Source organism: Leptonychotes weddellii, chromosome 4 (genome assembly GCF_054177405.1).
Source record: "Leptonychotes weddellii isolate Sample4059 chromosome 4, ASM5417740v2, whole genome shotgun sequence".
Taxonomy (NCBI): Eukaryota; Metazoa; Chordata; class Mammalia; order Carnivora; family Phocidae; genus Leptonychotes; species Leptonychotes weddellii.
In genome coordinates this window covers 107865841-107890021 of record NC_138372.1, presented here as the reverse complement: position 1 = coordinate 107890021, position 24181 = coordinate 107865841, and the positions used below count along the sequence as shown (strand labels likewise).

The following is a 24181-nucleotide window of genomic DNA, read 5'->3' as shown; positions in this document are numbered from 1 at the left end:
ACCAACTCTCACTTCAGCTCAGGTCATGATCTCAGGGTCGTGAGATTGAGCCTCACATCAGGCTCTGTGCCGGGCATGGAGCCTGCTTAAGATTCTCTCTCCCTCTCCTTCTGCCCTGACCCAGCCCTCATGCATGTATGCACCCGTTCTTGCTCTTAAAAAAATATGAAGTGTATATGTTGAATGCAGCAATTTTGTTAACACTTATTTGATATTGCATATTCTATATTCTATGAGATACAATTGCTGTATAATTAAATTCCACAAAGACGATGGGCTTCTGCATTTCTTAGCCTCAATATTTTTCAAGAATAATTTTATTTTTATTTTATTTATATATTTTTAAAAAGATTTTATTTATTTATTTGACAGTGAGAGAGAGAGAGCACAAGGGGGAGCAGGCAGAGAGAGAAACAGGCTCTCCGCTGAGCAGGGAGCCCGATGCAGGGCTTGATCCTAGGACCACAGGGTCATGGCCTGAGCTGAAGGCAGACGCTTATCGACTGAGCCACCCAGGTGCCCCTGAATAATTTTATTTTTAAATTTCATTTATAGTTTAGATCTTTGACAAAAAAAGTACAGGCAGATAGTACACCAATTATTGTTTACCACGAAAGAATGATTGACTCAGGAACACCCAGACACAGAAGGGAAGTCATTTTTTTCTTTCTGTAAATCAAACTACTCTGGCAGAACTAATCTACAATGTTGGAAGTCAGCATGTAGCTACCTTTGGGAGTCAGCTACTGAGAGGAGGAAGGAGGGACCTCAGGGTAAGTGGTAGTGTTCTTTTTCTTGATCTGTGTTTGGTTATTTAAGTGCTTTCATTTTCTGAAAATTCACTTGGCTGAAAGCTTATGATTTGGGTGGTTCTCTGAGTGTGTATTGCACATCAGTATAAAGTTTATTACACAACAATTAGGTCCTCCTAAATAAAAAAATAAACTGCACTTTGAAATGTTGTCTTTGGGCTAAAGGTATTAACAATTCTTAGTGGTTTCCTAACAACAAATGCTTTCCTTTGGTGAAAACCGAGACTGCGCTTTATCACCTGTTTATTCTCACAAAGTCACCTTCTCTCATGGTGCGACACAACAAAATGGGGTCTTCCGTGGGCCTCCAAGGCAACTACAGTCTTACACAGAGTTGATATTTCACTGATTGCTCCTATCAATCTTTTTCATGTTTGATTTTGAGGATTTGTCCCTCTCCTGCTCTGCTTATTACACAGGGCTGTTGGGAGGATCAGAGAAGACGCTGTGTGGAAGTACGTTAAATGCCAGACTAACATAGTCCCCATCGCCACCACCATCACCATCATTGTCAAGTTTCTTCTTTCTAACCTAAACTAGAAAGTACGAGCTTCTGCAAGGCGTTTGTCTCGCCTATGCTTATTGTCCTTATTTCTTGCACCACGAACACTAGACTGTCCCTCGAACAGGTCAGTTAGAACACCTGAGTCAGTGTATGTGGCAGGCTTGCCCCTTTCTCACCCATAATGAAGGCAGACATTGCAAATGAATGCCAACATTCTCTTCTGCCTGAGCATGGAGCTTGCCTGAGAATTCTTCTTAGCACTGCAACGTAATTACACTTGACCCTTGAACAACATGGGGGTTAGAGGCGCCAACCCCACTGCATGGTTGAAAATCTGCATAAAACTTTCAACTTCTCCCAAACTTAACTGCTAATAGCCTACTGTCGACCAGAAGTCCTACTGATAACAGAAGCAGTTGATTAACACATATTTTGTATGTTATATGTATTATACACTGTATTCTTACAACAAAGGAAGCTGGAGAGAAGAAAATCTTAAGTATTAAGAAACTCATAAGGAAGAGAAAATACATTTATAGTACTGTACTGTATTTATTGAAATAAATCTACATATGGATCCACACACTTGAAAACTTGTGTTGTTCAGGCACCTGGGTGGCTCAGTCGGTTAAGCGTCTGCCTTCGGCTCAGGTCATGATCTCAGGGTCCTGGGATCAAGTGCCACATCGGGCTCACTGCTCAGCGGGGAGCCTGCTTCCCCTCTCCCTCTGCCTGTCGCTCCCCCTGCTTGTACTCTCTCTCTCTGTCAAATAAATAAATAAAATCTTATAAAAAAAGAAAAAAAGAAAAAAAACTTGTGTTGTTCAAGGGTCAACAGTATTTAGATTTGTTATGTGGGGAAAGCCTATTTCCCACTCTTAATATAGGCATTAAGACTATCCCATGGAGGTAAAATTATAGATTTGTAGCATTAAGTGATAAAAAGGGTTGTAAGGAATTATCTGGTCCAGTGTTGTCAAGAGTGGTCCCTGGTCCAGCACATCAAGGTTATCTGGGACCTTGTTGGAAATGTTTTCCCACTCATCCACCTCTGCCAACCAACTGAACCAGACACTCCAAGGTTGGGACTCTGTAACCAGAGCTTTAACAAGCCCTCCAGTGATTTTGGGGTGTGATAAAGTTTGTGAACCACCACTCTAGTCCAATCCTGTTGGTTTTTGCTGATAAGCAAATGTTAAGCCATTTTCCCAAGGTTATCCGTGGAGTTAGCTGCCAAACAGAAACAAACTCAACTTCCTAATTCCTAGTTGCTACATTGGACAGTAAGTAAAGAACTGCAATAAAACTCTCTAATTTTCTACCTTAAATTTCTAAGCAAAATTTTTTGTCATTTCTCAGCATCTTTTGGGGGCCGCCCCTCCAACATTCTTAGTTCAGGTGTAATGTTTTGAGTAGACTGGCCAGAGCCCACCTCCCATCCCCTCACTCCTGCCAAGAGTGCAGACAAAAGAGGTCACTTGTGACTGGAACTGTCAAAGTCTCCATTGTCACTCAATGGAGAAAGCCTTCCTGAAAATGAAGTCAGTATAGAGAAAGTGTAACTGAGAGATGCGCAGAGAAAAAAAAGACTGAGCTCTGATGGCATTATTTCAACTTCACCTCCACGACTAGCAGAGCCTGGAAAATAGACTAGCTCTGAACCTTTCTGTTATGTAAATGTCCCTCCCCTCCATTTTTGTTTTGTTTGAGCCAGATTTGAGTTGTTTTTCCATCCCATAAAACCATCCCATAAAACCAAAGAGCTCTGATTGATTTTTTGGAAATGTGTATCATTTTAATACCTATGGCTTAATCACCAGAGAATGGGGATTACAGGGCAAGGTTTTCCACATAGGTTCTTTCAATGGGGGGCCCTTCAAGACTGCTGAATACTGATTAACTCTGCGGCACAAGGTCTCCTTAGACACTGACAGGACTAGAAATTCATAGTAATACATATTCCTGCAAATACATAATATATTCAGGACAGAGTCCCTGGATAGCATGTCACACTTCATTTGATGATAATGAAAGGCAGAGATCTCTACGTTGGTGAACTGAGAAATATATTCTGCTGTTGAAAGTCTATCCGATGGAAAAGTAAGATGGAATACTTCTTCCACTACCATCTTCTTGCTGCCTCTTCTCCAGTGTCCTCTGTCTACCACCCGCTGTGGCTTCCTGGACATATTTCTTGATAGAGTTGTCTCAACTCTATCCTCCCTCCTCAAACCAGAGCACTCTAGATGCCACTCCCACCACCACACTGAAGTAGTTTCCCTCCCTGAAGCCCCACTCCCTCAGCTTCCGTCAGGAGATGAGCTCGTGATTCTTCTCACAATACCCCATCTCAACCTCCCCTTTCGCCTTTGTGGGCTCCACTTCATCTAACTTGTGCATTTACATTGCTTGTCACCTGGGTGCTTTTCTCCGTCATTGTTCATCACTCTGTAGTTTTTCTCTGAATGATTTTTTCCTTTCCTACGATTTCAAATACCACCAACCCTCTAGACCCCGTCTAGAGCTCTCCCCTCAGCTCAGACTTAATACAAACCATTCAGATATTTCATGGGATCCTGAACGCAAAATGCCCAACATTCAAATAATGGGCATTATCTCCCCACAACCTGCCATTCCTATTCAGCATGGTCTCATTGGTTGGCAGCACCACCACCCTTCACGCTACCTGCACACCTAAGCTTTTACCTGGACCACTTCCCATTTCCGAGCATCCAACCCCCAAGCACTGCCTTATTTCACTTCCTAGGTAGTTATCAAATCCCTTCTATCACCCCTATCTAGCATCTTATTATTTCTTATTTGAATTATTGCACTTGCCTTTTAATTATTCTCTTGCCTTTGAATCTTCCATGCTCATACCCTCCAAATTGATCCCATGTGAATATAAGAGAACTGTCATGTTGCCTTTCTGCTTCAATATATTCAGTGGCCCCATGTCCTCAGGGTATGCAAGCTCCTTGCCTGGTCCTTGTGCACTCCAGGAATACAAAATTAATTCTGTTTCTCTGTCTTATTGAGTATGCCTTGCCTCTATGTCTTTGCCTATATTATCCCCTCTACCTGAACTTCTCTCACCCTGCCTTCTCTTGGCTATTCTGCGTGCACCTGCTAAGAATCAGCTGATGTGTGCCTCGCCCAGGATGCCATTTCTTTTTTTTTTTTTAATTTATTTATTTATTTTGAGAGAGAGAGAGCGAAAGCATGAGAGGGGGTAGGCGCAGAGGGAGAGGGAGAGACAGAATCTCAAGCCGACTCCGTGTTGAGCATGGAGTCCCAAGTGGGGCTCGATCTCAGGATCCTGAGATCACAACTTGAGCTGAAACCAAGAATCGGTTGCTTAACCGACTGAGCCACCCAGGTGTCCCCAGGATGCCATTTCTAACACCTTCTGCTTGGGTTGCGATTTTATTAACCTGGAGCATAACCCCCTTTCTTCACATGCTCATTGTTTTCATCATTTGTTTATGGGTCTGCCTCTGTTTTGAATCATGACCTCTTGAGAGCAGGGACTGCATCTGTTTACTTTCGTGACTGACTCAAAGTAAAGACTTAGTAACTGTTTCTTAAATGAATGAATCAGGGCACTGGCTAGATCAATAATGCATGAGAGTCCAGAAAAACTATTTATCAAAAATATATCAGAGATACACCTATTTAATTGGAACTGTTTTAAATAGGTCGTCCTGTTTGCCATCAGGATCACCAGAGTGTCATTAGCCCTAATTATCCTCCTGAGTTTAATTGATGCTTAACAAGGTAGAGCATTAAAAGAGATATTTTATTCCTCTAATATTTCCATAATAACATATCGCACTATTACAAATTCAGAATTACAGCTTTGCGGCTGAGAAGGTAAAAAGGGGTTTGCCTGGAGGGAAAGTGTTCTTCAAACATACCTGGGGTGTTCAGGAAACATGAATTAAGTACAGATATTCTTGGCAAAGTACAAATATCCTTTTCCTTCGATCTGTTTCTATCTAATATTCTTTAACACATGAAAACTGTAAGGATCAATAAAAGACACCGTAGTTGTTATTGCTAAAGAGTCCTGCAAAGTGAAAGAGGTGATTTTGACCCATTAATCACCCAGCTGCAAGAGCATGGATAGTGGACTGGTTGGTGATAATTAAAAGGATCACACCACCTGAATAGAAAGAAACAGCATCTCAAGTACCACAGCCTGGGCAGGTGACAACATCTGGACCTAAGTCATTAGCTAAGGTGAGCAAGGAGAGGGAGCCCCCTTTTCAGGGCCAGGGAACGGGTTGGTAAGATCTAATTTTCAAGGATCCACACAGACAGAAGTGGGCTGACGGAGAACAATCTCATTTAAATCCATACGTTAGAGCCTCGGAGCCCATGGCTGAGGCCTGGCGTCTTCATTCTTCCAATAACGCTCCATCACTGAGTGAGCACAGACTAGGGTGCTTAGTCCCAGGCACCTTTCACATACGATTCCATCTCTCCCATAAACCTAGGAGGTCATGCTGCTATAACACCATCATTTACAGGTGATGAAACTAAAATCTAGAGAGGGCAATGCCTTGCCTGAAGTCTTTAAGTGGCAGAACCAGGATGGAAGCCCACATAGTTGGAGTGGGTGCTCACCTACATCAAAGAGTGGTTGTAGCAGCAGCATCACCTGGGAATGTTCTCAAAAGGTAAATTCATGGGTTCTGCTCCGGATGTGTGGACTCAGAAACTCTGGGAACGAGGTCGTGATGTGGTTGTGCCACGCCCCCCAGGGGAATCTGATGCACTTGAGGCCAAGATCACCGTTATACCCTCTGTTGCAGTGATGTTTCTCCAACTTAAACGTGCACGCAGAGCACCTGGAGAACTCTTTGAAATGCAGACTCTGATTCAGCAGACTGGCCTGAGAGTCTGCAATTCTAAACAGCTCTTGCTGATGCTGATAATCCTGGTGTGTGGACTACACTTTGCATAATAAAGCCACAGCTTGTAGGCTTCAAGAAGCCTGGTGGGCTCCGTTCTCTGCAGTAAATCCTGTTTAGTTAGAGAGTACCTGACCCACGTTCTGTGTTGAATGACTGCACCAGGAGTCAGTACGTCCGCATGTCTGAGTCACTGGACTCTTGGTTCAGTGTGAATCTACTACGAACTTGAAATGCATTTGCCCAAACTGCTTTTCCAAATTTCTAATCACACTATCCATTCATTTACCCTTGAGAACTGTCATGTTGCCCACTGACTTGACATACTTTTTACCGCTCTCGTCTTTCAAGTGAAGAGGGCACCTTGGATACTGCAAAGGCAAGTGAACATATCCTACGTTTTAGAAAAGCGGTGAAACAGTAGGACGTGGGAAGGGGGTAGAGGGAATGGAGGAAGGCAGGAAGCAGTGTAACAAAAAGGGAGACACTCAGGAGAGAGAGGATTTGCAGTTGGCAGAGCCTCTGGGCATTGCTCCGAGTCCCCTCCCACTTACAGGCTAAAAGTTAGGAAAACAGTGGACCTCCTTTTGCGCTAAACTGGCTCAAAGCTGTTGGGGTTTGAGGAGGGAGGTGGAGAACGGGAGATAACTCTATCAAAAAACGTTTGAACGTTTTGAATGTTCAAAACCGTTCCCAGGTTCTGCCCCTGCTGCTGTGGGTACCACCACGCTTTGATGTAGGTGAGAGCTGAGCCCAACTCTTCGTGCTTCGATCCTGGTTCTGCCACTTAAAGACCTCAGGCAAGGCATTGATCTCTCTAGATTTTAGGTTTGTCATCTGTAAAATGTGGTGTCAAAACAGTACTACCTCATAGGTTTATGGTAGAAATTAAACAGTACGTGAAAAGTGCCCGGGGCATCGTCAGTGTAAATCAAATATTTGTAACAGCATAAATCAAATATTTATAATATTTATGGTAGAAATATCCTAAAACCACCTGTTACAACAAAAGAGTCACACTGTAAGTTTGGATGAAGAGTTAATGAATAGAAAAAGTGACCAATTGGCCAGGGGAAGACGACTTAAGCCCAGAAATGAGGAAAAAAAAAAAAAAAAGAAGAAGAAAGAACACTGCCAGGCTCTCCTCCAGGGTGTGGAAAGTAAGCTTCTTTAAACCCTTAACAAACGCCTGGGTCCTTAAGGGAGTCAAATATTTTGTAAATAGCCTGCGGGGCCCAAGGCTCCAGCTCTTTCCAAGTAAAACACTCCAGCACGGTAAGCCCTTTAAGGATCGGGGTTGGCTGAACATTGATCAATGCCGTGTGTGATTGTAATGATGGGGCCGCAGTGATTTACAAGAAACGATTCCAGAAATTGATTTTAGAGACATTACAAAACTCCAGAACAGGGCTTCAGCGTATGGCTCATTCTGCCAGACTTCCCCAGCAGAATTGAGAATAATGCTGAGCTGTATTAAAATGGTGGCATAAATATTACTTTAAGTGATTAAAATTTAAACAAGTTGTAATGAACAGATACAACGGCTCTTTTAGACATTATTGACTGCATTTAAGAGATCAAACAGCCGAGCGAGAAAAAATGACTTCCAGGCATTCTCAAAATTAGTATTTTAACTGAAGTTCTTTGAACTAATATTCATAGAATATTTATGTAACTGGGACAACTTAACATTCTAAACAATGACACTTCCTCAAAGCATTGCTGTAACAGGAGGAATGTATAATACATACCCTATTAGAATTTCATGAATGGCTGATACAGGGTAACTTTTGATCTAAAAATCTGATGATCCTTTAAAGAGCGGTCTTCTATGTGATTATTATTACAACTCATTAATTCAGCCTATGAAGCACATAACCCAAGTTCTATGCACATACCATTTTTTTTATAATTGTTGTTAGAGGCAATATAATTATCTTTTTTTTTCATTAAGGTATTTTTTTTTTTAGAGCAGTTTTAAGCTCATAGAAAAATTGAAGGAAAGATACAGAGATTTCCCACATATCCCTGCCCCCGTTATCAGCCTTCTCCTCCTTCCACCCAGTGGTACATTTGTTACAACTGATGAACCTACATTGACACATAATAATCTAATTAGGTGTATAGTGGTATCTCATTGTTGTTTTAATTGTGCATTTCTCTGATGAATATGATGGGGAGCATCTTTTCATATGTTTATTTGCCATCTATATGTCTTCCTTGGTGTTCAGGTTTTTGGCCCATTTTTTAATCGGATTGTTCATTTTCTTATTGTTGAGTTTGAGGATTTCTTTGTATATTTTGGATAATAGTCCTCTATCAGGTGTATCTTTGCAAATATTTTCTCCCGGTCTGTGACTTTTCTTCTTATTCTCTTGACACGGTCTTTTGCAGAGCAGAAGTCTTTAATTTTAACCTAGTCTAGCTTATCAATTATTTCTTTCATAGATTATGCCTTTGGTGGTGTGTCTAAAAAAATCCTCGCCATAACCCAGGTCACACAGGTTTTTTTCCTATGTTATCTTACAGGATTTCTATAGTTTTGAATTTTATACTTAGGTCTGTGATCCATTATGAAGTAATTTTTGTGAAGAGTATAAGGTCTGTCTCTAGATTCAGTCTTTGGCACGTGGATGTCCAGTTCTAGAACAATTTGTTGAAAAGACTCTCACGGCTCCATTGTATTGCCTTTCCTTTGTCAAGGATCAGTTGAATATATATAATTGACTTTTGAGACATAGAAATACAAGCGGTAGACCCAAATAGAGGGCTGATGCTGATTTGCCAGTCCAGTGCCCATCACCTCAATATTACCCTGTATTATTTCCACTTTGGGTATGACTGGGGATTGTATGTAACCAAGAAAAAAAAGCAGTTAAGCACCCAGATGCAAGCTAAAGGAAGCTCCTTGACATTACATTACAGGATATTCCAAATATATATATATATTTTGCTTATTATGGTAGATATTCTGATCTACTGCCACGTCTCATTCAGGACTGAGGACTTATTCTCCAGTTGCTGGGGGGGTTGTCAGCAGAAAGTTGGCAGATAACAGTACCCTCTCAGGCTTCAGGCTCAAGAGAGCTATTTGCCCAAACTCACAACCATTTTCCAGGGCAGCTGGTACCCAGTGACTGAACAATATGGGAATACCAAAGTCCAACCCCCTGGCCCCAGTCAGGGAAAAATCTGAAGGGTCATCTCGGCCTCACAACACCTGAGGCTTTCTTTGGAAATGACTGAACCCCAGCTTAGCTTCTCCTGCTGGCAAACTTTCTTCCACAGCTTCACTTTCACAGGAGTTGACCCCAAGAGCACTCCCTACTAAACCTCCAACCTGCTAATCTCTGTCAGAATCTGCTCCTCAAGAACTCAACCTGCAACAATTAGTAATTGAAGTTTGCACTGAACAACCATCTTTACAGAGAACTAAGAACGGAGGTAATAGGGCTAAAACTCAGGGTTTGGTAACTAGGTTGTGATACAAGGTGTGGGATTGACCAAAAATGGTTCTAAATTCTCACTGCCTCAGCAGTGAGCTCCCACCCCCTTCTCCCTGTGGGAGGTGTTGTATTACCTATGTGTGGGGACCGTCATATCCCAGGGCCCCAAATTATCTAGGGTTTGAGCAGCAGGTAATCTGAGACAGCTCCTATAAATAGCTAAAACCCCAAACCAGATGGCCTAGCACAAAAGTGGTTTAATTATTCCCCTGACGAAGCTGCTGTCTCACATCTACCCTACGTAAGGCAGAACAGCAGAGAGAGCAAGTTCTCTTCACTGGAACATAGGACCTCGCCCGCCCTGTGATCTCCCACATGTCTAGCAGACACTCGAAGCTCTTCAAGCCTCTCAGAGGGTACACAGAAGGAAGAGCAGGGGCTTCTCTTCTTTCACTGACACTGGCCTCGCTTCGCTTTCCCTTTCTCCACAAGTCTGTGCCTTCACCCCGTCAGCAGGGTTGTAGAGTTTATCTTGAATCTCCGTGGCTGACAAATGGAGACGTCTATGAGATCTTCTTTATACAACAAGTGTAAGCATGAAGGCATGAATTCAGCTTAGTACCAATTATGACTTTTTTGAAAGGTCAAAGGGTTTTAATGGCTACTCTGTGGATAAAAACGATCCCAGCCGTGAACACAGATCACTGGGAGAGCTGTAGAGGGGGTGTGTTGGGGGGGGTTGGGAGGTGGGCTGAATGTCTCCAAAGCGTGAGAGAGGATAGCCTAGTGTGAGAAGTCGCCAGGGGCTGGCTAGATCTGACTGCCCTATGTGAAGTGAAAGCACCACCTGTCTGCAGGACCCCGAGGGATTCCTCACAGTTGCCAGGACAACAGCTAGATGGTCCAGGGAGCACATATCCTAGATGGAGGAACTACACCCAAGCTCAGCTTCTTCTGGGATCATTGGCTTCCTTCTCCTAGCAGGAGAGAATGCACCCTCCTCAGGTTTCCCAAATCTTCAGGGACTAGGCAGGCAGAATTCCCAGAAAAAGCTATAATCCTGAGGCACCTGGATGGCTCAGTCGGTTAAGCATCTGCCTTCAGCTCAGGTCATGATCCCGGCATCCTGGGATCGAGCTCCTTGCTCAGCGGGGAGTCTGCTTCTCCCTCCCTCTGCTGCTCTCCCTGCTCATGCTCTCTCTCACTGTCACTCTCTCTCTGTCAAGTAAATAAATAAAATCTTAAAAAAAAAAAAAAAGCTGTATTCCAATCCAGATAGCCTGACTCCAGATTGGCCTGATACTTTCCCACAGTCAAGGGAGCTTATATAAGGGAAGAGTAGTAAAGTAAAGTAAAGTAAAGCATCTCACTGCTTTGTGAGATGATGGGAGGAAGTACCTTCTCTCCACTCTGACCCTGACCTCATGCATCTCCTCTTCTTCCAGGAGAAGTCATTCCTTAACCAGAACTACAGGACATTGTGTAAATCATCCCAGGCCCTGGTACAAGGAAAGCCCGAGATGGGTGCCACCTTGCCCACAAAAGATCATCTAGTATTTCTTACAAAAAATATCTTACAAGCTTATGTATAGCTTTACCTTTTAAAACGCGTTCACGTGCATTAACTCAGTAAGACCCACATCAGCCTGATGAAGTTGGCAAGGGACATATTACATAATCCACACATTCTCAGAAAGAAAAATTGGAACACAGGGTTGGATCAAGGACATTTTCCTTCCTGATATATGAAAAAAATAAGTCTTATAAATACACAGAGCTTGAATCACAGCTACTTACACATGTAATGAATTATCTTTTTTAAAAAGGATAAAAGTAAATGAAGCTTGTGCTACCACAGAAGATCCTGGAATTATGGTCAGCATAGTTATAGGGCATGAAATAAACCTTGCAGCTGGCTCTACAACTTTTGATAAAAGCTGTAAGGAGAGAGAGGCCAGACGTTCAGAGACTCGGACGAGAGGAGTTTGGAGAAAAGGAGCTAAAGTTGAGAGAAAGTGACTGATAGTGAAGGACAGACCAGTCTATGATTGGTATGGTTGAGGCAAGGCAGGACGCTCCATGTAGTCTAGAAATGCAAAACAACTTCAAGAATGTTCCTCCAATATACTGCCTGACGTAGCCCCCAGAATAACGTGGCCTTAGTGGAAGAGTGAGCACTTCCTCCTCTTCAGAAATGCCTGCTTTATTTCTCCTACCCTTGAAACAGGACACCATTTCAATACAATAAGATCCATTCAATAAACACACTTATCAGAGGCCCACATGCTGCTAGATATTTGTTGGAGGCCAAATATGAATAAGCCCTAGTTTATTCTGTGAAACAGACCCATCAATAAGTCATCACACTAGAGTAAGATGAGTAATGGAAATGGGTCTCCTACTTTTGCACTTCGAAGAGCGTGACTAACAGCTGCTGATCTGAGAATTAGCAAATATTTTGCTTTCTACACATACCTGCCATCTATTGGTGGGGGGTCCACCCCACTGAGTCAATCTTCCTACAAAATTAAGAAGGCACATGAGTTTTATTCTTCTGGAACTGTGCCTTTACCTTGTACTATAATAATGTTGTCACCAGGAAGCTACGCAGGATTGTCCCTTTGAGTTTGTTACTTTTCATAGAATTACTGGTTTTTAAACGTAGAAGGGATCCCCAGAGACTGACTACCCCAACCTCCACACTGCACAAAATCCCCTTCCCCAAAGTCCTGACAACCGGTCATATGAACAGGAAGTAAGAGTTTTGTCCGCTTCCTTTGTTGGCGCTGAAGTGATTTACTTTAGTACAAACACTTCAAGCACAGTGCATTCTGGGGAGTGAGGATCCACAGGATGCATTTCCTCAGCACAAAACTGCTTCTAGAAACCCCGGAAAGCCCCCATGCCACCCCTATATGGGACATACTCATAGAGCAGATGTTTTCTAGTTTTAATTTTTGTGAACTCTCAGATGGATTAGGCTAAACATCTCTGAGCTTTATTCATAATTGCTACGGTAGGTAATTTGTGCCTGTGGTAACAGTAATTTGGAGCTGTTAATGAAAATGAAGACTAATTAAAAAAAAAATTCTAACTCAGGCTGAAGTGAAAATATGGAGGATTCACAGGTGAACTGTATCTAAGTTTTCCTTCGCTATTCCCGAGGACAAATATTACTTTGGTTGAAATAAGAAAAAAGTGCATTTTCACACAGGCTTGTACTTTGGTTGTGCATTTGTTGAACATACCTGCAGCCCTTCAATAGCCAGTTTGAGGATTGAAGGGGTCAGTTTGGAGGCTTGTTTGAAGGAAAAATTACTCCAGTCTATAATTAAAATGAAGCCATTTATCTGAAGCTCTGGATCTTCGATAAGGACTTCTAGGGACAGCAGGATGGCACGGAGGATGTCGGTGAAGGAGTTCCTGTAGCCAAAGCAGAAAGGAGAGGCTGGGTGTGAATATTAGCAGGTAATATGTGTGTGGAGGGAAGGGTGCCTCACGCCACTGCTCCGTGAACCTGACCTGCAGGGTAACACGGGTGTCCTGTACCCAAAGTGACCACAATATATTTTCTAAACAGGAACAATGCTTCAAGAGTCACAAGATGGAGGCCTCCCTTTGATCCGACTGTATCATCACCCGAAACTTTACAGGGTATCTCTCTGTAGTGTTTCCATTGGCTTCCGTACTCTGCTTCTGGCACAAAACTGAAATCCATCCCTTACTTCTCTCTCTCCCTCACAGAGCTCTGTTAACTTCGAGGGCAGGGAGTGGGCCATAATCACAGCTGTGTCCTCAGCACCTAGCTCCTCAGTGAATCATTGCTCAACAAATGAGGGGAGATCTCAATCAGAGGCACTTATTTTGATTAAACCCCTTATTCCTTTCGTATGCTTAAAATCTTGCTAAAAGTATAAAAACATCCATGCGATTGATGCTATTTTTTTAGCTTCAGTTCTTGGATAGAGAAAAATAAAGCAGGAAGAATGGCTTATTTTCATTGAAGGTTTGCAGAGTGTGATTCAGGAGGGAAATGGCTTTGAGTACATCAGTAACTATGACAACAGGCAGACCTGAATATAAACGAGAGTGACAGTTCTCCAGTGTGGTATGTGTTCCTCCATGTCATATATCCCTATTCATCAGATGATGTTTGTGTTAAATAATTTTCAGATATGAAGAAATGATGGCATTTTCATTCTGCTAATTCTCCCAACAAATTATCTGAGCTATAAATCTAAAATCTTAGAGGATCTCTAAATTCAGTGTATTTTTTGGTAAGTAGGAAAACATAAGCTTGGATGGCAAGTAATGGCAAAATTCATTACCTCCTTCGGGTTTAATATTAAAATCAGAAGGCATCTCCTCTGTGAAATAAGTGTGAAATGATCAGGTTCAGGGGCGCCTGGGTGGCTCAGTGGGTTAAGCATCTGCCTTGGGCTTAGGTCATGATCCCAGGGTCCTGGGATCCAGCCCTGCGTCGGGCTCCCTGCTCAGTGGGGAGTCTGCTTCTCCCTACCCCTCTGCCTGCTGCTTCCCCTGCTTGAGCTCTCTCTCTATCTCTCTGTCAAATAAATAAATTAAAAATCTTAAAAAAAAATAAAAATAAATGATCAGATTCTCGGGCATTTCAACCTGGTTCAAACTCTAACCAATTCCAATGATTCCAGATTAGAAATCAGGAACTTTGTGATCGAACAGTAAATCATAAGAATTTACTGAATGTCTATTATAAGCTCAGCATTGTGTTCTATACTTAAGGTTATAAAATAGTATGTTCTATTTCTATTTTCAGAGAGCCCTTGATTTAGTTGGGGTGGGCTAGGAAATTAGCAACATGAGTTGAAAAGGATCAATAAAATCTGAGTAGTCAGGGAGGAGATTATGGAGGGATGAAAGCTTGGGATAAATCTTAAAGGATGGGTTGGATTTCGATGGATAATTGGGAGAAGGGGGAGTAAGACATTTCAGGAAAGATGAATGACAACAATTGAAAAATAAAGATGTACAGCCCATTCTGTTTCTGTACAGTTCTCTTTAGTAAAATTTTTTTCTTTATATCAAGCTAAAATTTTCCTCCCCCAAATCTACTTAATGGGTGTAGTTTTGCTACAAAAGAAAAACCTCAGGTCTTCCCATGTCACATAGCTTCAACTATGTAAACATGGTGATCATGATGCCCTATATAATCTCTAGATTAAAAAAATATTAGTAACTTTAACCATTTCTCATAGGAAATGGTTTTTAATACTCTTCTCATCATTACTGTTTTCTTTCAGATGTGTTTTCTTTTAACTTTAAGAGATATCAAATTCCTGGGGTGCCTGGGTGGCTCAGTCGGTTAAGCAACTGCCTTTGGCTCAGGTCATGATCTCAGGGTCCTGGGATCGAGCCCCGCATCGGGCTCCCTGCTCGGCGGGAGGCCTGCTTCTCCCTCTCCCTCTCCCCCTGTTTGTGTTCCCTCTCTCGCTGTCTCTCTCTCTCTGTCAAATACATAAATAAAATCTTTAAAAAAAAAAGAGAGAGAGATATCAAATTCCGATTAATGTGCGATAGGTTTTCATTAGGATTTTGTTTTTGTTTTTGCATCCACATCAAACATAAAGACCAAAGTCTTTTTCAGACATACAGCTTTGTATTGGGAAGAAACGTTAAGTGGAGCATGAGACTAAAGATAATGAAAACATGGAAAGGCCTAATAGTAAACTGGAAATGGCCATTAGGGAATTAGAAAGTCTGACCATAGATAAGCTTTCTTAGGAAGAGCACACACATGGAGAAAATCAGGACTAAAAGGCTAAGCCCTAGGTAGAGCTTATTTATAGTATTGAGTCAAAGGAAGAAGAAAGAAATAAAAGATAAGAGGATCAAGATAGCATTGGGTTAAAAAAAGAGAAAGTGTTTCAAGAAATAAGGGTATGATAGATTGCAAATGTTACTACTTGTTCTTTTGCCTTTGGACGTTGCCATGGTAAAAACATGCTACATCTAGCATGCTGGACTGAAGAGAAGGTTGAGGAACACAAATCAGTGACTCCCCAGCCAGCTAGCAGATCTTCCTGAGAAGCAGAGCCACCCTGCTGAAGTAAGGCTAGATAAACTCAAGCTGTCTCACAGATGCATGAGCAATAATAAATGATTATTTTTTTAAGCCTCTGAGTTTGAGGATGATTTTTTACACAGCAATAGCTATCCAATATCAGAGGGTAAGTTAACCAAGTCAATGCAACAGCATAAATTAGAACTAGCACCTCTTCTCATCACTTATCCACTTGTACCACTCCCAAGAAAAGATATGGAACTCTGTCTAGAAAAGGGGAAAACATTTTATGTATTTTCAACACCAAAACCTTACGGCAAGATAGGCATTGTCAGTGAATGAAGTTATTATATTCATGGGATGATCTCAGGAGAAAAGCGAAAGGATTCTGGACTTCATTATAGTTCCCAAATGTTCAAATGCTTCACTTTTCCAGAGGAACTGGATGAGCAGGAAAAAGTTGAATGGAATGTGTTTCAAGTCATCAGCTTTAACCCCTGTTGAAGAGTGCAATCTCATCTCATACCTTAGTTATGATCATTATCTTGAATTCCTTACTTCCTGGCTTCCTCATATGGATTTCCTCATCTTTTTACTCATTCCTCCCTACAACACTTTTGACTTGTGAAATCCTCCCAGGTTTTTACAATTTAAAAATACCTCTCAGACCAAATATTTTATGCACATACTCTGCCCTCAAGGAGGTTGGAGCATAAATCCCCATTCCTTAAGTGTGAGTTGAGCATAGTGACTTCCTTCCAAAGACTACAGAATGGAAAGGGAAAAAAAGTAAGTTTACCCTGGAAAAAACTGACAAACACTACCTCAGGCAGGTGATTTGGGCCAACATCAACAGAGATAACTTGTGTTGATAGTATCGTCCCTTGATAGGGTAATGAAAATGGCACTTTACCTCTATGATCTTCCTCCCAAAAGAACATAACCCCAGATTAATCAAGAGGAAAACATTAGACAGATTTCAGTTGAGGAACATTCTATGAAATGCCTGACCAACATGCCTCAAAATTGTCAAATTCATTAAAAAGCAAGGAAAGTCTGAGAAACTGTGACAGACAAGAGGAGCCTAAGAAGACATGAAGATTAAATGTAATGTGGTATCTTGTGGGATCCTGGGACAGAAGAAAGATATCAGGTAGAAACTAAGGAAACCTGAATAAATTGTGGACTTAGTAAATTAAAATGTATCAATATTGGTTTATTGGTTGTAATAAATACACTATACTAATATAAGATGTTAATAATGGGGGAACTGGATGCAGGGAATAGGGTAGCCCTCTGTGCTATCTTCATAATAATTATGTAAACCTAAAATTGCTCTAAATAAAAAAGTCTTTTTAAGTGCTTAGTAGAGTTTGTAATCTGTCGTGCTAAGTTTCCATGAATCTTCTATCAAGGTTTCTAAGTAAACCAAAGTGGTCATGAACAATTCAGCTATTATAAGTAAATTATAGAAATGAGAGCAGAAGAAGACATTTCCAGAATTTGTTCATTCTACTAACTTATTTAGATTTTTATGTTGTTTAATAACTCACAGAAAAAAATTTATTTTCTGTATTGTCTACAATTACAATTCTATCAGAGTATTTTATCACTTGTATCAAAAGGAAAAGATGAAAAATGGACATTTAGAGTTTTTGACACTTTCTCTATAATTTGCATAGCATTTATATAGTCAGTTATGGACTGTATCAGTTTTTGATTGATAATTAAAAGCACAAATGTGGGGGCGCCTGGGTGGCTCAGTCGTTAAGCGTCTGCCTTCGGCTCAGGTCATGATCCCAGGGTCCTGGGATCGAGCCCCGCATCGGGCTCCCTGCTCCGCGGGAAGCCTGCTTCTCCCTCTCCCACTCCCCCTGCTTGTGTTCCCTCTCTCACTGTGTCTCTCTCTGTCAAATAAATAAATAAAATCTTTTAAAAATAAATAAATAAATAAAAGCACAAATGTGATAATATATATGAAAGCACTATATGAACTACAAATTGCCAACAAAATGTAAATAACTGTATTATTCAACAGTTAGTAGAAAACTTCAACTTCCTCCCCCCACCCCCCAAGGATAATACATTTAAATTCATTAGGGCTTATTCATGGTTTATCTAAGGGTTTTCATCATTATACTCTAAGCACTTAGAGATTATAAATAGTGGCTCATTTTTAGGTTCTATTGTTTTTATGAGCGGAGAACCCAATATTGTTATCTGAGGCTTAAAAATTTAGCAACAGCATAATATAAATGAGATGCAAAATAGTGGAAAATAGTAAGCCCTTTACCAATGAGCAGATATGTGAGCTTCAAGAAGTGACTCCTTTGTGCTTTAAATTTTTAGTATAGATTCTAGAACCTAGATCCTAGACTCCTATAAGAAAAAAAGATGTGATATGTGATCAGATAACCATGTAGAGATACGATGGGGTTGCCAGTGAAACTGTTTCTTAAAAGGAGCAGTGAGAAGCCTCTTAATCACTCTGAAGTCACAGTGCATATTCTTATTCTAATTTTTCTGCTGCAGCAAGAAGTCTTTTAATATCAGCAGTTAAAGCTTTTAGGCCGGCTCTATCTCAAAACCTCTTAACTTCATGCTCAATATCATCAAGTGTTTACAGTTTTTTTCTTGGGAATTTTTAAAAGTCCTCCTTAAGCCACAAAATGCTTTTGCAAGTAGTTTGCTGCCAAATATCTATGTTTTATTTACAGATGCAGAAACATTGCATCTGAGTACACTTCTTTATCTCTTCATCCCATTGAAGATTCTTTCAAAGCTAATTATTAAAATAATCATGGCATGGTTCTCATAGTTACCGACTATGCTTTGCCCCTTATCTGATAATGATGTCCAAGTCAAGGTGGAGAGGAACATGTGCTCCCTCTGTATCTCCTCTGATGCATTTTGGCCTCTGGACAGGGGAAGAACCCTATTTTGGTAAAGTGGCAAAAGGGCTTGTACTCCAGGGCTTGACATCCTGGCTCTGCCCCCCCACCAAATAGGGACCACTCATAGAAGCCTGAAGTTCAGTAAAGGCTAATTTTCTGCTCCTCCCTGCAGAGGGTTGTTGTGAGAATTATGCAAAACGATGTGTGAAGAAGCTATGTGAATTGGAAAGCACATCCCAACAGGAGGCAGTATTCATACTTGCATGAATTATAAAGACAACCTTCTTGGTCATGGTGATGATGGTAGCAGGACATTAAATGTACAAAATTCATTTGTGTTCTATCCAGGGGAACCTATTTTCTCCTCTTCTAGGGCTGAGGGTTTTCAAAATATGGTCTGAGATGGGAATTCTGGTGACATATTTTCCTAAATGGGTTCTAATAATTCCTTTATGAATCAAGGTTTAGCTGGACAGTCTCTGTGTGTCCTTGTGCATTGAAACAAATGAATCTGTATTTCTCCATGTGGTAATCAAGGAAAAGTAAGAAAAAACAACTGTGTTTTGAAAATATTAGTTGCAAGGAAGATGCTAACAAAAATGGTTAACTTTGGGCACCTGAGTGGGTCAGTCAGTTAAGAATCTGCCTTCTGCTCAGGTCATGATCCCAGGGTCCTGGGATGAAGCTCCCCATTGGGATCCCTGCCCAGTGGGGAGTTTCCGTCACCCTTTCCCTCTGCCCCTCCCCCTTGCTTGTCCTCTCACTCTCTCAAAACAAATAAATAAAATCTTTTTTAAAAATGTTTAACTTTGCTGTAGTAGACTTAATATTTGCAAGAGCTTAATATTACATTTATTTTCCTGAATGTTATCTAGAAAGTAAATTAGACAATTACTTTTCTCAGCAGGGATGATCACTCAGAGAACAGTGGCCTGGATTTAATTCTGCCTTACATGACTTGATGAGATTCATCCTTTCAAGAGTAGAGAGAAAGGGAGAAAAGGAAAAAGAGATCAGGGAAGAAAGGAGAAAGAAAGAATGAATGAAAAAGGAAAGAGAGAACACCTTGCAATTAATTTTTTATCTCTATTAATTTCATCCTATTCCTGTCAGGGAAGAAAACTTTTGGATTTGTGTTAACATAAGAATACAATTCCTTGTAACACCAGAATAATGAGCTGTCTCTTGGTTTATTATTAGTAGTAATATGGGAATATCTGGTTCTCAAAGCCTCAGCATCAGATAAAAGGAATAATGTATTCAATACCATTCAAACGTAACATATGAGGCCCAGTTCCTGTGTGGAGTTTTAGATAAGGGGCAAGCTACAGCAAATCATCTGCTTTCTGAATTTTTAGTTCAGTTCAGGTCACAGACTCTCAACTTAAATGGAATGTATCTTATAAAAACAAGTACAGTCATTTCTAATGTTTGTCTATCTCTACAAGCATGACAACGATATATGGAAAGAATATGGGGCACTCATACTTGGCTCAAATCCACCTCCTACCCAATCATTTGCTTATAAAGGACAGAACACAAAAGGGTAATGATCTTGTCTAAGAACAGGGCCCTTATTTAGAACTAGTATAGAGAAAATAAAGGTGAAAATGGTGAAATCAGTGTTTTGTCACTCAAGGAAAGCTGGAAGATAAGAGGTCATACTTCTGTAGGCCAATCCTGACAGGCCTATCCATCTCCCGATACATACACAAGAATGTAAAGTTTTCATACCCACCATTCAAAATGACATTGAAACTAAAGCTCTCAAATTCCAATTTGCTAGTGTTCTTCCTTGTTTGTTTCTGTAGCAAAGAAGATTATAAATCGTGTGTGTGTGTGTGTGTGTGTGTGTGTACACACATAATAACTCAAAATTTAGAGTTAATTCCCCTAGAAGTTGTCTTCCATCCCATTCAGTTATTTTTCTCTTAAATGAAGAAATGATTTGAATAGATAAAACCTGTATTTTCATTGCATTTGATCCAAGTGCTTCTAAATTCTCCCCAAAATTGAAGAGAATGAAATTAAGACCACATGCAACTATCTGCTCACTTAAATAGACAGTGCAATTTCTTTTTTTTTTTTAAGATTTTATTTATATATTTGAGAGGGGGAGGGAGGAACAGAGAGAGACAGAGTCTTAAGCAGACTCTGAGCTCAGTGCTGAGCACAGAGCCCGACATAGGGCTCGATCTCACGACCCTGAGATTATGATCTGAGCTGAAATCAAGAGTTGGATGCTTAACTGGCTGAGCCACCCAGGCACCCCCAGTTAAAGCAATGCAAATTTTTATCATTCAATTTCTTCTTCTAAATTTTTTGGAGTACCTGGAACTGGATAAGGAGTAAAGAGGCATTTATTCAAAGATTTAACAAAGTTCTACTTTATGGGAAACACATAAGATAAAAGGATTTTTTTTCCCTTTTCTGCTAGTAGATGGAAACTGGTAGGGGATATTTAAAAATATGTATAGGTGGGAGGCCACCTGGGTGGCTCACTCGTTAAGCATCTGCCTTTGGCTCAGGTCATGATCCTAGGGTCCTGGGATCGAACCCCGCTTCAGGCTCCCTGCTCTGTGGAAAGCCTGCTTATCCCTCTGCCCACTCCCCCTGCTTGTGTTCCCTCTCTGGCTATCTTTCTCTCTGTCAAATAAATAAAAATCTTAAAAAAAATATGTATAGGGGAGGCATATGAAGCATAATCATTAAAAGCAATAAGATTTGGAGTTAGGCAGACTCTGATACAAATCCTGGCTGTTCTATGTGAGCTTAGTAAGTTATTTATCTCTCTGTGGTTTAATTTTCTCATCTGCAAAAGGAGGATCACAGCACTTACCCCACTGGTAATGGTAAAGTAAGATAACATATAAAAAAGCCACTGCAGAGCAACTGGCTTATGACAATCCATAGAAGGTGCTAATGGTCACGATGGTCTTCATTATTACGTAAGTGAGTATCATAACAGGTAGAAAGTAATAGGGGTTGCAAAGTGATTGAGGATAATGAGAAAGAGAGATCACTTATGGCTGGGGAGGTTTGGGACATCGCCGACTGGGCTGTGAAGGATGGGAAGGTTTGGACACTGGACATAGAAGGGAAAGGGGGGAAGGAGCCATATAAACAATAGTAAGATTTGAAAGCACAGAGACTACGTATTGGGAGCAAAGGTATGTTTGCCTATGCCATGGAAAAAAGTGAAAAGAATGCAGAAATATGGTCATAAGTGGGGTTGTGACTTGTCTTCATTCTGCTTGATGGGAGAACCACTGAGTGTTTAGGCAGAGGGGGGAGGCAGTAGCAGTTATGCTTTAGGAAGATTTGGACTGACATCTGGGAGATTGGAATCACACGGCCCAATTAGGAGGAGGTGACTACAAGACATTAGGTAAGAGCTGAACAGTATTGACAGAGATGTGAGAAGAACTATGGATGACAGAACCCAGGACTTAGTTACAGATTAGATGGAGGTGTCAAGAGAGGAAGGACAGAGCTACTAATTAAGACAAAAGGAACTCTGTCAAGTAAGAAGCGAGTCAGAGATGCTGTAGTTGTATCTTACAAAGGATCTTACGTGGAAAGAATCAGAACCCAGGACAACGACACACAGTGTTGATGTTAGTATTAATGTGATTTGACATCAGGGCTGTCGAGAGGGTGCCTAGAAGTGCATGGTCGTGTGGGGTCTGTATTCCTTCCTGCCACACAAGTGATGAAATCCCTCCTTAAATTGATGCCATATCTGCAGGCAAGAATATCTCCTGTCCTATTCATAAGAGACCACTTGCCTCTGTAGCCTAGACTATGAGCTTCACCAGAGCTGGGAACATATTATTTGTCTTTGAATCCCTGGCAATCACCAGTACCTGCACATACTGGATACTCAACAAATCATGCTTAGTGAAGAAAAAAAGGCCGGTGTGCTAAACAAACCTATTGGATGCTCTGAAACAGCGAAAATGGACAAAACTCACTTTGGGAGCACCAGTGGGTAAATTTTCCTCCTCTTCAATGTCCCTTATGCTCATTGCTAAGGGTAGCAGTGTCAAATGTGTGCCCTTAAGCACCTTTGCCATTGTGGCTCATATTTATAGAATAATGTGCTACTGAGCACCACGTATCCAAGAGGAGGAAAGGAAACTAGGCTTGAAGATTTGATTTTGGCTTAGGAAAGAGCCATGCATGCATTCACATAAAGTTAGTAATGTCATTAATTAAGACTAAGAAAATGACAGTCTAGAAGAGGTAATAATAAATGCTAGATGGGAATGTTTCTAGATAGGAAGTCTGGTGTATCATGAGATTCTTAGCCCACTGGGAAAGAACTGGTCCCTACATAACACTTTAAGACAGCCTGAAATGCAAGTGAGGAAAGGGTTTATTTCATCCAGCTCTCTAGATGGGGATTGATCCAAGGTCTATAGGGAGCCACAGAAGAAGAATTCAAAACCACTCCAATGGAAGTGAGTTATGAGCATTCCATCCATTACTAAATGACTATGAAAAATTAATTTCATGCTTGTCTCTTCTGGTAACTCCCCTGGCTGAGGAGCTTCAGGAAAGTAAAAACTAGGAAGAGTCTCAAGAATGCAAATAAGTACCTAATATTAAATACTAGGCACAGAGCTAAGATCGTATCAGCCTAACTGAGGTCACAGACAGCAAGATCTCCCTTGATGTGAGCAAATTAATGTGGATGGTCACATTACTCTTACTTCCAATGGAATTCAAGTGACATTTGTAGGGGTTCATAGTGATGTACTAGTCACTACTTGAAATAGAATATTCTTTCCCATAGTCTGTCTGGCTCTTATAACAATAGCATCACTTCTGGGATAAGAAATTGGACAGTAAGATGAGAAGATATCTTAGGAAAACACCCATCCCATAATACTACATTGTTTTGAATGATTTTACCTCCTGAGCATCTCCACTTTGGTGATATGCTGCTGTCACTCTTGCAATCAAGAGGTTCCTTTCCAAAATCATAAACCTTGATAATAGTGTGCAAGACAACTTGGATTAAATAGTCCATTAGAAAAACAACTCTATAGATGTTGCATTTTATGGAAAGCACACCTGTGACTTCAGTTGGAAGTATGCAATATCTCATAATTTTAATTAATGCAGAAAATTGCCTACTCCAATGAAAACTCCAAATCTCTGTGCTTAATAAAGAGGTTAACAATATCTTAAAACTGAGAATTCCCAAGGCTCTAAAATTAGTTGTCTGTAACTAGGAGTCTCAACCCTGAAAAATATGGATAATTCACATCAGAAGATTCAATAGGGACTGATTGAATTTAGAGAGTCTGCAATCTGAGAGTCTGCGATCTGATTGAAGTTTTCAAAGTTGGTTTATCCTTTCCCCTTTTTAAAATTCTAGCCTCCTTAATCATAAGCTACTGAAACAGCAGCAAGCAATCAAATTCATGAAAGATTAAAAGGAGAGAGCCACAGGAAATCATTATGTAACAGAAAGGAAAATCTTATTTTCAGAGATAGTGTATTTTTATATATTTATTATCTACCCTGACAGAAATGCAACTTGTTGGCTGATTTTCAGGT

At 40.8% G+C, this 24181-nt stretch overlaps 1 protein-coding gene across 1 annotated transcript in view; it reads right to left on the bottom strand.

Moving 5' to 3' along the window:
* CLVS1 (clavesin 1) overlaps nucleotides 1–24181 on the bottom strand; it is a 170728-nt gene that overhangs the window by 76588 nt on the left and 69959 nt on the right. The window contains exon 3 of the mRNA XM_006729452.3: nucleotides 12928–13102. Within this exon, the coding sequence (XP_006729515.1) occupies nucleotides 12928–13102 (175 nt within the window). The remainder of the gene's footprint in view (nucleotides 1–12927; nucleotides 13103–24181) is intronic.